Source organism: Zonotrichia leucophrys, chromosome 22 (assembly GCF_028769735.1).
Source record: "Zonotrichia leucophrys gambelii isolate GWCS_2022_RI chromosome 22, RI_Zleu_2.0, whole genome shotgun sequence".
In the NCBI taxonomy this organism is placed as follows: Eukaryota; Metazoa; Chordata; class Aves; order Passeriformes; family Passerellidae; genus Zonotrichia; species Zonotrichia leucophrys.
In genome coordinates, this window is record NC_088191.1 from 3,944,025 (window position 1) to 3,958,641 (window position 14,617).

General features: G+C 67.8%; 2 protein-coding genes across 7 annotated transcripts; both read left to right on the top strand.

The window, feature by feature from the left end:
• Positions 1-15: 15 nt before the first annotated feature.
• Positions 16-7,764, top strand: PDLIM2 (PDZ and LIM domain 2). 5 transcript variants are annotated; one of them, XM_064731023.1, is made up of 10 exons: positions 16-470; positions 1,783-1,900; positions 2,477-2,628; positions 2,931-3,000; positions 3,082-3,158; positions 3,252-3,297; positions 4,997-5,148; positions 5,388-5,533; positions 5,609-5,714; positions 7,444-7,764. In XM_064731023.1, exons 2-10 carry the CDS (start codon positions 1,796-1,798, stop codon positions 7,637-7,639), a joined length of 1,050 nt encoding a protein of 349 aa, XP_064587093.1. In that variant the 5' UTR covers positions 16-470; positions 1,783-1,795; the 3' UTR covers positions 7,640-7,764. The 5 variants fall into 5 exon arrangements, with proteins under 5 accessions (XP_064587093.1, XP_064587094.1, XP_064587096.1 ...); XM_064731024.1 differs by having other exon boundaries at positions 397-470; positions 1,503-1,900; XM_064731026.1 differs by lacking the exon at positions 16-470 and adding an exon at positions 486-727.
• A 1,826-nt stretch (positions 7,765-9,590) lies between these two features.
• Positions 9,591-13,262, top strand: C22H8orf58 (chromosome 22 C8orf58 homolog). Of its 2 annotated transcripts, none has more exons than XM_064731161.1 (5): positions 9,591-9,821; positions 11,495-12,072; positions 12,155-12,242; positions 12,762-12,862; positions 13,030-13,262. In XM_064731161.1, the coding sequence occupies exons 1-5, from the start codon at positions 9,770-9,772 to the stop codon at positions 13,111-13,113; spliced, it is 903 nt and encodes a 300-aa protein (XP_064587231.1). In that variant the 5' UTR covers positions 9,591-9,769; the 3' UTR covers positions 13,114-13,262. The 2 variants fall into 2 exon arrangements, with proteins under 2 accessions (XP_064587231.1, XP_064587230.1); XM_064731160.1 differs by having other exon boundaries at positions 9,595-9,821; positions 12,759-12,862.
• The last annotated feature ends 1,355 nt before the right edge of the window (positions 13,263-14,617 follow it).

The following is a 14,617-nucleotide window of genomic DNA, read 5'->3' on the forward strand; positions in this document are numbered from 1 at the left end:
AGGGACGGATCCCCCAGCGCGGGGTGTCTCCCCCGCCCCAGTGCCTTAACGCGCCCCCTCCCCACCGCTGCCGGTGCCACCGGCCCGGGATCGCCCCGGGCTCTGCCCGGTGCCGGGCCTGACCATGACGGCCGCGCCCCGCCATGCGGGTCCGTGTCCGGGAGTCGCCTTCGCTTCTTTTCCGTCATTAAAGCTCCGCTCATCGCCACTCTGAGAGTGCCGGGATTGGGGAGGAGCCGCTCCGGGACCCGTCCCACCGGAGCCGTGGGCGGGGGCGCTGCTTGGGGCCGCGGGGATCCCCCCACGCCCACGGGCGGGCCCGGGGCGGGCCCGGCGCCGCCGTGCGCCCCGTCGGGGAAGGGAGGGAGCTGTGCCCGCAGCCCGGCCCGGCTCCTCCCGAGGAGGCGGCGCCGTCCCGGGGCCGCGCTCGGCTCCGCAGCCCCGCGGGGCCGCCCGGCTCGGCCGCCCCGGTGAGTGCGCGGGGGGCGCGGGGGGGTCCGTCCGTCCGTCCGTCCGTCCCTCGGGGGTCCCGGTGCGCGGGCAGGTCCCCACTGTGTCCCCGGATCCTCGCCAGTGCCAAGTCCTCGTGTCCCCGGGTCCCCGCGCCTCCTGGCATCGCCCGTCCCCGCCGCTCGCCCCGCGGGTGCCAGGCGGCACCGCCAGACACGGCGGGCACAAAGACATCGCTGTGCGGCGGGGACAGAGCCCGGAGGCAGCGGGGACACAGGTGGGGAGCGGGGACCGAGGAGGGGAGCACGGAGAGAGCTGGGGACGGAGATGGAGAAGGGGTGCTGGGACTGGAGGAGGGGTGCAGGGATGGAGAAGGGGTGCAGAAGGTGGGGAAGGGGAGCATAAGGGAGAGGTGGGGTGCAATGTCTAAAGAAGGGCTGCAGGGTCCACAGAAGAGGTTCAGGGCTGTCGAGGGGTGCCCAGCTGCGTGTGGGGGTCCCCGGGCTGCCCAGGGATGCCGAGCGGGGCTGGGCATGGGGAGGGGGTTTGGGGTTTGGGGTTTCCTCCCGGCGCTGGAAGCCCAGCCCAGGAAATTCTTCCGGGCAGCCTCTCAAGCCCCTCTTTGTGCTCTTGGGATTTTTAACATTCCCGGCGGCTGCGGCCGGGGTGCCCGGTCCCAGATGGGGTGCCCGGTCCCAGATGGGGTGCCCAGCTCCCCCAGGCTGTGCCGGCATGGGTGGGATGGGCTCTGGGGTGGATTTAGGGGATGCTGCTGCCCATTCCCACCCATCCCATGGGATCCAAGGGCTGCGCCGCTCACCGGGGCACCACGGGGACCCTGTGCCACCCCCGGGGACCCTCAGCGTCCTTCACCGCTGTGCATTTGCTGTGGGATGAAGGACTGGCGCTGCCGGTCCTCGCTGGGCGCTGCTGTGGAGCAGCAGGACCCGTCCCTCGCTGCCACATCCTCCCCTCCAAACCCCGCTCAGCTCTGCCAGGCCACAGCGCCGGCCTTGCTGCCAAGGCTTCACCAATTTCCTGCCTTGCTGCAGCTCCTGGGAACGACCTTGGCTGTCTCAGCTGCACCGCCGGGTGCCTGGGACCCCCCGGGCCCGGGGAGGAAGGCGCCAGCGCTGGGGACAGGAGGAAGCGGCGGTGGCTGCTGTCACCCTGCGAGGACCTGGGTCCCCTCCCCGGAAGGAAAGCACCCTCGGGGTGCGGCGGGGACAGGGAGGCCCTCGCTGTGTGGTCTGTGGGTAGGAGGAGGGGGGGTCCCTCTGCCTCATCCCCTCAGCACCCGGCATCGCTGACACCTCGCTGCTGCCCGCCCAGAGCCGCCGCTGCCATGCCGGTGACAGCGACAGCGACAGTGACACTGCCCGGCCCGGCCCCGTGGGGCTTCCGCATCTGCGGGGGCAGAGATTTCGGGAAGCCCATCGCCGTCTCCAAGGTAGGAACCCCCCGTGTCCCCCGGCCCGGGGAGAGCCGAGGGGCTCGGGGCTGGCCTGGGGAGCGGATCCTGTTTGGTGTCCTTGGGGGATCCTGTTTGCTGTCCCTGGGGGGATCCTGTTTGGGGGATCCTGTTTGGTGTCCTTGGGGGATCCTGTTTGGGGGATCCTGTTCACTGTCCTTGGGGGATCCTGTTTGGGGGATCCTGTTTGCCATCCTTGGGGGATCCTGTTTGGGGGATCCTGTTTGGGGGACCCTGTTTGGTGTCCTTGGGAGATCCTGTTTGGGGGATCCTGTTTGGGGGATCCTGTTTGGGGGATCCTGTTCGCCATCCCTGGGGAATCCCGCTCCGTAGGAACGGCCCCAGCGGCTCCCGCAGCCCCTGGGCCGGGCCGGGCCGTGCCAAATTCCCGGGTGTTGTCCCCAAGGCCGTGGTCCCCTCCTGGCAGAGGGGCTGGTGCTGTTCTGGCAGGCCCTGGCCATTCCAGAGGGAGGGAACATCCCATCGCAGCAGGGCGGGGTTCGGGGCATGCTGCGCTGCACCGGTGTGTCACTGTCCCTTGTCCCCTTGGTGGAGGTGACGGAGCACGGGAAGGCGGCCGCGGGTGACCTCCGCCCGGGGGATGTCATTGTCGCCATCAACGGGGAGAGCACGGCGGAGATGCTCAACGTGGAGGCGCAGAACAAGATCAAGCGGAGCGCGGGGCAGCTGCGGCTGGAGGTGCAGAGGTGGGTGCTGGGGCAGCCCCGGGTGCCAGCGGTGTCTGGGGGTCCCCAACCACGCGTGTGTCACTTGTTCCCCCCCTCGGTGACTCTTGGGGTGGTGCCATCCCCATGAGAGCCCGTCCTGGCTCTCTAATTAATGAGTCGGGTGCTAACGAGGCCGGGCAGCGCTGGCAGTGGTTACCTGAGGCCAATTGGGGATGGAGCTGCTGCTTCTGCAGCTCCGGGGCTGCAGGAAGGGTCTCACCGTGCTGTGCTCGGCGTTTTGGGGCTCCTGGGGCAGATCCCAAACCCTGCTGCTCTCTCAGGTGCCCGGTGCCATCTCCCAGCGTCACCAACGGGGACGCCTCGCTGGAGGGGTTGGCCACGCGTTTCCAGGTGAGCCCCGGGAGCCCCTGCACGCTCCAGCCCCACAGCCAGGGCTGGTGGCAGCTGCTGGTGTCACCCTCCCCTCCCCAGGACACGCTGCAGGTGCCGAGTGAGAGCCAAAGGGCCCTGAGGAGCCCCGACCCCAGCCTGGCATCCCTCAGTGCCAGGTACGGCTGCGCGGGGCTGTGTGAGGGGCTGGGGGTGAGGAGGGGGCTGGGGAGGGCCAGGGACCCCCCTGATGGCTCCGTTCTGTCCCCCAGCTCACAGCCCTTGGAGCAGGAGTTCACCTGTCCCGGCCTGAGCCAGGTGAGCTTGAACTGGGGGGGCTGCAGGGGCCAGGCAGAGCTGCTGGGGGAGCATCTGTGCTCCAAAACCCTTTGAACCCGAAAACCATCCCTCTGTGAACCCCCATTTTAAGTCCCAAACCTCCTTGCTTTGAACCACCAAACCTTGCCCCTTTGAGATGCTAAACCTTCCCCCACTGAACCCCTAAACCACCTCATTTTGAGCCCCAAAACCACCCCACTCTGAACCCCCATTTTAAGCCCCAAACCTCCTTGCTTTAAACCACCAAACCTTGCCCCTTTGCACTGCTAAACCTTCCCCCCTTGAGCCCCCAAATCACCTCATTTTGAGCCCCTAAACCAACCTCCTTTGAGCCAAACAAAAAAACCTAACCACAAACCCCCGAGCCCCCCCTGACCCCATACTCGCCCTAAACTGTCTTACCCCTAAACCACCCCCTCTGCCCCAACACCCTCTGCCTCCCCACGGCCCCGTCCCCGCTGTCCCCGCTGTCCCCGCTGTCCCCGTCTGCGGTGGCTGTCGCGGGTGTCCCCTCCCCGCCGCGCTGGCAGCGCCCCCGGCCCCGCGGGCACCGCCGCACCTGCCCGGGGATGTTTTGCTCCTCTTGGCAGCGGCGCCAGCCTGGGGAGGCCAAACCAGTTTGGGAGGGCCCAGCCCCGGTGCCGCCAGCCCGGGGCTCTGGGGTGTTGGCCGGGCAGGGACCCGGGCCCGTGGGACACCCCGGGATGGGGTCGGGATGCGCCGGGATGGGGATGGAGATGCCCCGAGTGGCTCCTCCAGCCCCGAGCTCAGTGCCAGGGTGCCCTCGGCCGCCCCATCCTCCCTGCGGGCAGCCGCTGGCTCCGGCCTTGGCGTCTCCCTCCTTTCCTCCCTCCCCGCTTTCTCTTTTTCTTGTTTTTCAAGCCCAAATTGGGAAGCAGCGCGGTCCTTCCCAGCTGCCTTTGGCCGCAGCCCCGGCCGCCCCTTGGCTGCTCCGGCCGCCGCTCCCTCCTTCCTCCCGTTCCAGCTCCTTGTTTGCTTCGCTGCCGGCTCCGAGGGGTCCCTCCCTGCCCCGCAGGGTCCGCAGGGTTGGGGACACGAGGGTGCCATGCCCGGAGCCCTCACCCAATGCCCTGTACCCGAGGGATGGTGAGGGGATGGCGGCCCTTGGGTCCGTCCCGCTCTTCCTCGCATCTCCTCGCCTTGGATGAGGACGAGGCCCGGTTCCCCCCATGCCTAATTTTAGCTCATTTTAACTCATTTTAACTCATTTTAACTCATCCCACAGAGCCTCGGTGCTCCCCTCTCCCTCCCCGCGGGTCCAGCCAGGGGGTCCCCGTGCCCTGTGCCCACCCCGGGGGGTTCGTTCCCATCTGCGGGGCAGCTGCTCCCGGGAACATCGGGAACAAACATCGGGAACAGGAGGAACATCGGCTTCCACTTAGCCGGGGAGGGCTCCGCTTCCCGGCCCGCTAAGCAGGAGCAGATGAGGGGAGGGGACGGGCTCAGGCTCTGGGTTATGGGCTGGGGGCGCTGCCCTGGCCCCTCTGGGGGTCCCACCGGTCGCATTTGGGGTGGGAAGGAGAAGCTGCAGCCCCACGGAGCATCCCTGTGGCCTGGGGGCAGCTCTTGGGGCTGTCCGGGTGTCCTTGGGGTGCCTGGGGGGACAGGGAGGCTCTGTGTGCCCCCCTCATGACATCCCTCCCTTCTCCCCCACCAGGAGCGACCCCCGAGCCGCCAGAGCAGCTCCCAGGGGCCCGTCCTGCCTCCCCCTCCCCGGCCACCCTCACCGGAGCCCGGAGCCCCCCACAGCCCCTGGGCAGCCCCCCGGGAGAGGCGCCTCTCCTCCCCCTCCTCCAGCGCCTGCCTCAGGTACGGAGCGGGCTGGGGGCTCTGGGGGCCCAGCCCCGTGTCCCCACGCGGGTTTGTCACCCGTGGGTGCTCAGGGAGCCCGGGGAAAGGGTTAACTCACCTGCAGGCAGGTGGGGCCGAGGGAGGGCCGGGCAGGCCGGGGCAGCTCCCGGGGTGGAGGGAGCAGGTGGCGGGCGGGCTCTGGGGTGGATCCCGGAATTCGGGCGCTGGGAACCCCCCCAAAATCTCCCCACCCCCAGCCAAGGCTCGGAGCCGGCCATGAGGCGCTTGGAGGAGGACTCGGAGGTTTACAAGATGCTGCAGGAGAACCGGGAGCTGCGGGCGGCCCCGCGGCAATCCAGCACCTTCCGCCTGCTGCAGGAGGCGCTGGAGGATGAGGAAGGAGGTGAGGGGGGCACGGGGGGCGCGGGCAGGGCTGGCACGGGGGTGGCACGGCTCTGATGGCCTCGTGTCCCCCCAGCAGGTCCCGCAGCCCCCTTCCCCAGCCGCCTCTCGGCCGGGGCCCGCAGGCCGGTGGCCGGGGTGCAGAAGCTGCACGTCTGTGAGAAATGCGGGAGCAGCATCGCGTGAGTGGGGCTGGGGGCTCGGGGGGTCCCGGGGCGTCCCGGGGGTGGGGCTGTCCCTGCCAGCCCTCCTGGCAAAGCCAAAAAGGGGCTGCGCTCAGGCAGGGCAGGAGCTGTCCCTGACATTGCCCCCGGCAGGGATAAAATAATCCGGGGTGTGGCTGGGGCGGGACCCACCCCTGCTGTCACCGCCGGAGGGGTGAAAATGGGGCTGGGGGCCCCGAGCAGGATCCATCCTTGCCATTGCTCCTTCAAGGTGAAAATGGGGCTGAGTGTGGGGTGGGAATGGGGCTGGGGGCCCAGAGCAGGATCCATCCTTGCCATTGCTCCTTCAAGGTGAAAATGGGGATGTCCTGAGGTGTGAGGATGGATCCAGGCCAGGATCCGTCCCTGCCATTGCTCCTTCAGGGTAAAATGGGGCCATCCCGGGGTGTGAGTGGGGTCAGGATGGTTCCAGAGCAGGATCCATCCTCTCCATTGCTCCTTCAAGCTAAAAATGGGAGCAGTCCTGGGGTGTGAGTGGGGTCAGGGCAGTCCCAGGGTAGGATCCATCCTTGCCATTGTTCCTTTAGGGTGAAAATGGGGCCGTCCTGGGGTGTGAATGGGGTCAGGGTAGGATCCATCCCTGCTGTCACTGCCGGAGGGGTGAAAATGGGGGGGATTGTGGGGTGGGAATGGGACTGGGGGCCCAGAGCAGGATCCATCCTTGCCATTGCTCCTTCAGGGTGAAAATGGGGATGTCCTGGGGTGTGAGTGGTCCCAGGGCAGGATCCATCCCTGCCATTGCTCCTTCAGGGTGAAAATGGGGCGATTCCGGGGTGTGAGTGGGGCCAGGGTAGGATCCATCCCTACCATTGCTCCTTCGGGGTGAAGATGGGACTGTCCTGGGGTGTGAGGATGGATCCAGGCCAGGATCCGTCCCTGCCATTGTTCCTTTAGGGTAAAAATGGGGCTTTGAGTGGGGTCCCGGGGCAGGATCCATACCTGCAGTCACTCCTTCAGGGTGAAAATGGGAGTGGTCCCGGGGTGAGTGGGGTCAGGGCAGGATCCATCCTTGCCATTGTTCCTTCAGGGTGAAAATGGGGCGGATTGTGGGGTGGGAATGGGACTGGGGGCCCAGAGCAGGATCCATCCCTGCCATTGCTCCTTCAGGCTGAAAATGGGGTGGTCCCGGAGTGTGAGTGGTCCCAGGGCAGGATCCATCATCACCATCCTTCCTCCAGGGTGAAAATGGGGCGATTCCGGGGTGTGAGTGGGGCCAGGGTAGGATCCATCCTCACCATTGCTCCTTTAGGGTGAAAATGGGGCTGTCCTGGGGTGGGAGTGGTCCCAGGGTAGGATGCGTCCCTGCCATTGCTCCTTCAGGGTGAAAACAGGGGCAGTCCCAGGGTATGAGTGGGGCCAGGGTGGTCCCAGGGCAGGTTCCATCCTTGCCATTGCTCCTTCAGGGTGAAAATGGGGTCGGTCCTGGGGTGTACGTAGGGCCAGGGCAGGATCCATCCCTGCCATTGTTCCTTCAGGGTGAAAATGGGGTCGGTCCGGGGTGTCAGGATCCCGGGGTCCCAGGGCAGGATCCATCCTTGCCATTGTTCCTTCAGGGTGAAAATGGGGTCGGTCCGGGGTGTCAGGATCCCGGGGTCAGGGCAGGATCCACCCCCGCCTGACCCCGGCTGGGAGGGGACCCTGGGGACACCGGGGGTGGCTCTGCTGACCGCGTGTCCCCCCCCTGCAGGACACAGGCGGTGCGGATCCAGGACGGCCGCTACCGCCACCCCTCCTGCTACACCTGCGCCGACTGCGGGCTCAGCCTCAAGATGCGCGGCCACTTCTGGGTGGGGGACGAGCTGTTCTGCGAGAAACACGCGCGGCTGCGCTACCAGGGACCCCCGGGGGCGCCCGTGTCCCCCTCGGTGTCCCCCCGCTCCTGAGCCCCGCGAGTGGGGTCACCCCGATGTCCCCAGGGCTGTCCCACCACACCGGGCTGAGGGATGGATGGGATTTGGGGGGACGCGACGCCACCGCCCATCTTCACCCCTTGGTGGGTGTGTGCGAGGAGCTGGGTGAGTTCTCAGCTTGGGACATTGGGGAGGGGTCGCTTGAGCACGTGGGGACCGCGAGGGGCTGGCACCGCTTGTGCACTGACTGCAAAGGGCTTCTCCGAGGAATTAAACCAGGTTCTCTTTAAATATAATATATATTTGCTCCACTGCCGTGTCTGCTCTGTGCGGGGACCCCAGGGCAGGGGGAAGGGGGTTCGACCCCAAACCCGGGGTGCACACAGGGACCCCCAGATCCCTGAGCCCCAAACCCGGGGTGCACACAGGGACCCCCAGACCCAAACTTGGGGTGCACACAGGGACCCCCCAGTCCCAAACCCGGGGTGCACACAGGGATCCCCCAGACCCAAACTTGGGGTGCACACAGGGATTCCCCAAACCCCTCAGCCCCAAACCCGGGGTGCACACAGGGACACCCAGACCCAAACTTGGGGTGCACACAGGGATCCCCCAGCCCCAAACCCGGGGTGCACACAGGGACCCCCAGATCCTTCAGCCCCAAACCCGGGGTGCAGACAGGGATCCCCAGACCCAAACTTGGGGTGCACACAGGGATCCCCCAGACCCAAACCCGGGGTGCACACAGGGACCCCCCAGACCCCTCAAACTCGGGGTGCACACAAGGACCCCCAGACCCCTCAGCCCCAAACCCGGGGTGCAGACAGGGGTCCCCCAGACCCCTGAGCCCCAAACCCGGGGTGCACACAAGGACCCCCCAGACCCCTCAGCCCCAAACTTGGGGTGCAGACAGGGATCCCCCAAACCCCTCAGCCCCAAACCCCGGGTGCAGACAGGGAGCCCCCAGACCCAAACCCGGGGTGCACACAGGGACCCCCCAGACCCCTCAAACTCGGGGTGCACACAAGGACCCCCAGACCCCTCAGCCCCAAACTTGGGGTGCAGACAGGGATCCCCCAAACCCCGGGTGCAGACAGGGACCCCCCAGACCCAAACCCGGGGTGCAGACAGGGACCCCCAGACCCCTCAGCGCTGCTGCCTGTACCCGGGGTGGGGTCCGGGTGCTCCGGTGCCGCTCCTTGTGCTGCTCCCAGAAGGTCAGGGCTGCCCTCAGGGCTGGCTGCCCCTCCCTGCGGCCCTGGGAGGTGTCCGGGTTTATTGGGGGCTGTTGGCCGAGGCCTTTGTCCCGCTCCAGGTGCTCTTATCGCCGCTCCCCGCCCTCCGTGCCCGCCTGCACGGAGATGGCTTTGCTGTTATCTGGCCTTTGCTGTTATCAGGGCTTTGCTGTTATCTGAGATTCGCTGTTATCAGCGGCCTGGGAGAGACCTGTCCCTTCCCCTGTCCCTTCCCCTGTCCCTCTGCAGCAGGGACAGCCAGGACCGTTTGGGGTGGGCCACGGCCCCCCGTGCACCCCGGGCTCGGACATGGAGCTCTCACCATCGAATTCCCAATTAACCAATCACCCCACCATCGAATTCCCAATTAATCAATCACCCCACCATCGAACTCCCAATTAATCAATCATCCCACCATCGAATTCCCAGTTAATCATTCCACCATCGAATTCCCAATTAATCATTCAACCATCGAATCCTCAATTAATCATTCCACCATGGAATTCCCAATTAATCATCCCAGAGCAGCTGGACCCCTGGAAGTGTCCAAGGTGCCCCATGGCAGGGGTGGCACTGGATGGGCTTTAAGGTCCCCACGCAACCATTCCATGGCTCTGTGACACCCAGGCAGGGAGGATGATGATGATTATGATGATGATGATGATGGTCCTGCCCTCCTCCCGCCCTCTCCACGCAGGAAAAAGAGGAATAAACGCTCGGAGCCCTACAGGGATAACACAGCTGAGGCTGGGGGCGAAGGGGCTGCGCGGGCAGGGGGCGGCCCCGCACCCCCGCCCCGCCCCGGGGCTGTGCCGCCCCCCGGCCCTGCCCCATAAAGCAGCGGAGGAGCAGCCCCGGTGCTCCGTGCCCCGTTCCCGGTGCTTTCCCGGTGCTCCCGGCCCGGTCCTATTCCCCGTACGTCCCGAGGATGCTGCGCCGCCGCGGAGCCTTCGCGGTGCAGCCGCTCCGTGCTGACCCCGGTGAGTCGGAGCCCCCGGGGCTGTGGAGCCCCCCCACGCGTCTGGCTGGGCTGGGGGGGTCCCTCGGGGTCTCCAGCCTGCACGGATCATGCTGGATCCTCAGGGATCTCTGCCTTGAGGTGTCTCTGCTGGAGAGGGAGCCTGGGCTCCGTGGAACCCCAGTTTGTGTTGTCTGTGCTTGAGAAGGATCTGGGGGTTCCCCGGACCCCCCAGTTTGTGCTAAAGGGGGTCCCCGGAGCTCTGGTTTTCATCCCACTCCCTGCTGGGAGGGGCTCAGTCTACCGGCTGTGCTGGGAATTCAGGTTTTCCCTTCTCATGTTTGGGCTGGTGTCCCCAAATGCGGCGCGGGGATCCCCAAAACCCAGGGCCCACCTCCGTGTGTGCCGGGACACAGCAGCAGCGTCTGGGAGGTACCAGGGGCTGAGCTGGAGCTGCCAGCGCGGGGGGCACCCCAGGAGGAGCTGATGGGACCCCCACGCCCGTGGGGCTGCGGTGCCACCCCCGTGGTGGTGCCCCTCGGCACGTGGGCTCCTGGAGCCTGTGGAATTGCGGCGTGTGGGATCCGGGCTGCTGGCAGAGGCCAGGGAGCTGCGCTGGAGGGGCTGCCCCCCGGAATTCCTGGGATTCAATCGTGCTGGGGCGGACGGGCTGCTCCGGGCATGGCTGGGATTCAATCCCACTGAATGCGGGTTGTCCCGGGGCTCCCCGGCTCCCCTCGGCCTCCCCAGCCCCCGAGGGATGCACGGTGAGTGCTGAGGCTGCAGCAGGGGCAGGAGTTTGGGAGCACCGGGACCCCCGTGCGGTGAATTCAGCCCACGCCGGAGCCCCGAGTGAGTTTTGCGGAATCCGGTGGGATGCAGGCGGCGCTGGCTGCCTGCCGGCGCCCAAACCCTCTCTCCTCCCCACTCCTTAACCACCGGCCCAGCCAGTATCGCCCATCCCAAGCCCTGCGAGGAACCAGTTGGGAACCGGTCCTGTAATGAGGCGCTCTGGGTGCAGGGCCCGGCTGGGGTGGCTTTAAAAGGGAGCGCCGGGACGCGGGCCCGGCTCCGGCTCTCGGCGATGTGGGGCAGCTCCCGCGCCGGCTGGAAGAGGAGGTTCAGCTGCTGTGAGTGCGGGCGAGGGGTGCTGAGCGGGATTTGGGGGGTGGGCGGCCTGCAGGAGGTGCCAAAGCTCCGCTGTCACCTCGCCGAGCCCGCGGGGAAGGGAGCGAGGAATGCCGAGATTGCCGTGGATGCAGCAAAATCCCACCTGGAACCGCGGGGCGCTGGGGGCACATCCCGGCTGGCGATGCCACCCACGCCATGGGGACAAGCTGGTGGCCCTGGAGCCATCCCAGATCCGGGATCCCACGGCTGTGCTCTGTCCTGGGTCGCTGGCACCGAGCTCGAGCGGGATCGAGGAAGAGCCCGGCTCAAAACACGGTCAGGGCCGTGGGTGCCCCCCAGCAGCTCAGCTTGGGAGGAGGAGGAGGATGGTGGAGGCCAGGGCCGTGTTTTTGGGGAGCAGAGACAACACACTGGGGTTGTAGGAGTGTATGGACTGGTGGGCAGAGGGAGAGCAATCTTGGGCACGGCTGGAGCTGCTCTAGGGTGTTGCAGGGGTGGTGGGCACCCAGTTTTCTGCCCCGGGACCCCCCCAGCTGAGCCCCCCGATCCTCCCTTGCCCCGCAGATGGTCCCTGCGAGTCGGCCGAGAGCTGCATCGTGCGCACCTCCGCCAGCGTCTACCGCCGGCTGCAGGAGAGCCCGCGGCAGCCCCGGCGGGGAATGAGCACCCGCGGACCCCCCAGCAGCCCTCCGGCCGCAGGGAGACCCCCCAAGTCCGAGTCCGAGGATTCCGGCGTGGAGACGACCAGCAACGAGCACTCGCCCTGCAGCCCGCTGGGCTCCGAGAGCCGCTTCTCCCTGGATGGTTTCTCGTTGGAGCAGCCCCCCGGAGATGAGGAGCAGCCCCCCAAGAGCCGCCCGGGCAGCCGGAGGCTGCTGCAGGCAGCGCAGCGGAGCCGGAGGCAGCGCTGCCCGCGACAGCTCAGCCGGCGCAGCGCCAGCGCCGCCGACCTGGCCGAGCCCCCCCGGGACCCCGAGAGGGCCGAGGGGTCTCCTCGGGACCCCCGGGCCGTGCCCGAGCTGCCGGGGCAGGGGCTGCGCTACCTGGAGCACGTGTGCCAGATGCTGGAGCGCCTGGCGCGGCTGCAGCAGGACAACCGCGCCCTGCGGCAGCAGGCGGCCGGAGCCCGCACGGCCACCCTGGTGAGGGCACGGGGAGGGGGATGGCGGGGAGGGGGCGCGGGGGTCCCAGCTCACACCCAGCCTGTGCTCTGCTCGCCCCCAGCCCGGCCGGCAGCACCCGAGGAGGGATTTGGGCACCTGGAGGGGTGAAGGGTTCCGGCAGCGCTCCTGCTCCGACAGCCAGGCGCCAGGTGAGAGGGGTGGGATGGCGGGACCTGGGGCCAGGTGAGAGGGGTGGGCTCGGGAATGGAAGCACCAGTGCCAGGTGAATGGGCTGGGATGGCAGAATCTGGCACCAGGTGAGCGGGATGGGCTCGGGAATGATGGGACCTGGGGCCAGGTGAGAGGGGTGGGCTCGGGAATGATGGGATCTGGGGCCAGGTGGGCCTGGGAATGAGGATCTGCGGCCAGGTCAGCACGGGGGATGCGGGAATGGCAGCACCGGTGCCAAGTGAGCATTGGGAGCTGCAGGAATGGCAGCGCCGGTGCCAGGTGAATGGGCTGGCATGGCCAGACCTGGCACGAGGTGAGCGGGGTGGGCTCGGGAGTGACGGGACCTGGGGCCAGGTGGGCACTGGGGGATGCGGGAATGGCAGCACCGGTGCCAGGTGAGCGGGGTGGGATGGCAGGACCTGGCACCAGGTGATGATGGCAGCACGATGTCCCCCCGGCCCCCCAAGCCTGACCAGCTCTGTTCCCCCTCGCAGCAGCCGAGCCCGGGCCGTGCCGGCGGCTCTGGGGACACTCGGTCAGCTCCCCCAGCCTGCTGGAGCCCGCCGAGGGCGGCGCGGCTGGCCCGGCACCGGACAAGGTACGGCCGGGGAGGGTCGGGGGGTGCCGGGGGGGTCCCTGGGGTGTCCCCCAGCTGATCCCCCCCTGTCCTGCAGGACGGGTGCTCGCACTGGGGCCGGGTGAAGGAGCCTTGGGGGTGCCGGGGGGTCCCTTGGGTGCCCCCTCTGATCCCCCCCTGTCCCGCAGGACGGCCGCTCGCACTGGGGCCGGGTGAAGGTGCTGCTCACCCGCCTGACCCGCCGCTCCCTACGCGGCAGCCGCTGCAGGTAGGACCGGGGGGGTCCCACCGCCACACCTGGATGGAGGAACTACGTCACACCTCACCCCATGACGTCACGCCAGCACGGGGCCGGTCCCCGGCCTGGCGCACCCCTTCACGTTTTTTGTTTTTCCCTCAATAAAGTATTTTCACCCACAAACAGGCGGCTCTGAGCGAGGTGCTTGCTGGCGCGCCGTGACGTCACGTCCCTAAACCCGGCGTGACGTCACGCGAGGGCGCGTCACCGCCGCATCACTTCCGACGGCTTTTCCGCCCCTTTTGTCCCGCCGGGCCCGGACCCGGGGACGGCCCGAGCGGCTCCCGGGCCCCCTCCCCTGGGCATCCCCTTGATCTCCCCCTGCCCTGGGTACCCCCGAGCCCTCTCCCCGCTCAGCCCCGCTCGGGTCCCGCTGCCTGGGGGGGTGGAGGTGATGCTCGTTCGACCCCCGAACCTCCCCTCCGGAGCCCCCCGGGCCCCTCCAGCTGCTCCGCGGGGTTGGTGGGGAGGGGGCGCCGGGGGTCCCGGGATGATGCTGCCCGGGAGCATCGCGGCTTTCTCGCGAGGGGCTCCCCAGTTTGGGGGACAGAGGAGGATGAGGGTGAGGATGAGGAGGGCGCTCGATGCTGTTTTGGCGCTGCTGGAGCCCCTCCTGGCGTCGCCAGCTCTGCGCGGGACGCTGAGGAAGACGCTGCCTGTGCCGCGGGTGATGAAGATGCTGCCCCGAGCCGCGGCCAGGCGCTCTCCCATCAGGTACCCCGTTCTCCTCCCTTTCCCCCCTCTCCTGCCGATTTCCTACCGTCACTTGGGGTTTTTCCTTCCCGGCACCGCTCCCGCCCTGGGCACATCCCGGAGCTCCCGCGTCCCAGCGCTCCGTCCCGGAACCGCGAGTGCTCCTCCCGCCGTGCCCGCGCTCACGGCAGGGTCTGGGGGCACAGGGGGTCCCTGGCAGTGCCCCCGGCTGGGTCACGGCCTGACCCGGGCTGCTGAAGGGGTTCCGGAGCACAGCTGGGGCTGGGGAGTGTTTGATCATTGTCCCTCCCTTTCCAGCATCAAACCCTTCCCATGGAACCCCCTCTGCTCTCCTGAGCCCCCCGGCGGGAGGAGCAATGGGGAGGGGCTCGGGAAGGTGGGGAAGGGCATGGCTGGGGGGTGGGGGGGTCTGGGCACCCCCTGCCCTGCTGCCCCTCTGCCACCTCCACCCTCCCCCTCATTGGGACCCCATGGCTGATCCCCAGGAAATGGCTGAGGATGGTGCAGGGGACGCTGATTCTCCTTCCAGAGCCCAGGTGAGGAGGAGGAAGGAGCTCCGAGCCTCTCTGTGCCACCCCTGAATCACCTGGAACGAGGGGAAGCTCCCGAATACCTGACAAGGAAAATCCAGGTGTGGATCCAGATGTGTGCCGGTGCTGGCCGGCCTGGAGAGGGTTGTGAGGAAAATCCTTGGGATTGGTGGTGGGCTGGCACCTGCTAAACCCATCCTGAGGGGATTTGGGGAGGAAAGGGAACAGCTGGGA

What these genes read in the sequence shown, in the direction of transcription:
- C22H8orf58 (XM_064731160.1), top strand. Translation starts at nt 9,770, where the DNA reads ATGCTGCGCCGCCGCGGAGCCTTCGCGGTGCAGCCGCTCCGTGCTGAC. An exon ending in GAGCCCGCACGGCCACCCTG is followed by an intron (nt 12,073 to 12,154) that starts GTGAGGGCACGG and finishes GCTCGCCCCCAG; the next exon opens with CCCGGCCGGCAGCACCCGAG. An exon ending in CTCCGACAGCCAGGCGCCAG is followed by an intron (nt 12,243 to 12,758) that starts GTGAGAGGGGTG and finishes TCCCCCTCGCAG; the next exon opens with CAGCCGAGCCCGGGCCGTGC.
- PDLIM2 (XM_064731021.1), top strand. Translation starts at nt 1,217, where the DNA reads ATGCTGCTGCCCATTCCCACCCATCCCATGGGATCCAAGGGCTGCGCC. An exon ending in AGCCCATCGCCGTCTCCAAG is followed by an intron (nt 1,901 to 2,476) that starts GTAGGAACCCCC and finishes CCCTTGGTGGAG; the next exon opens with GTGACGGAGCACGGGAAGGC. An exon ending in CCTGTCCCGGCCTGAGCCAG is followed by an intron (nt 3,298 to 4,996) that starts GTGAGCTTGAAC and finishes CTCCCCCACCAG; the next exon opens with GAGCGACCCCCGAGCCGCCA.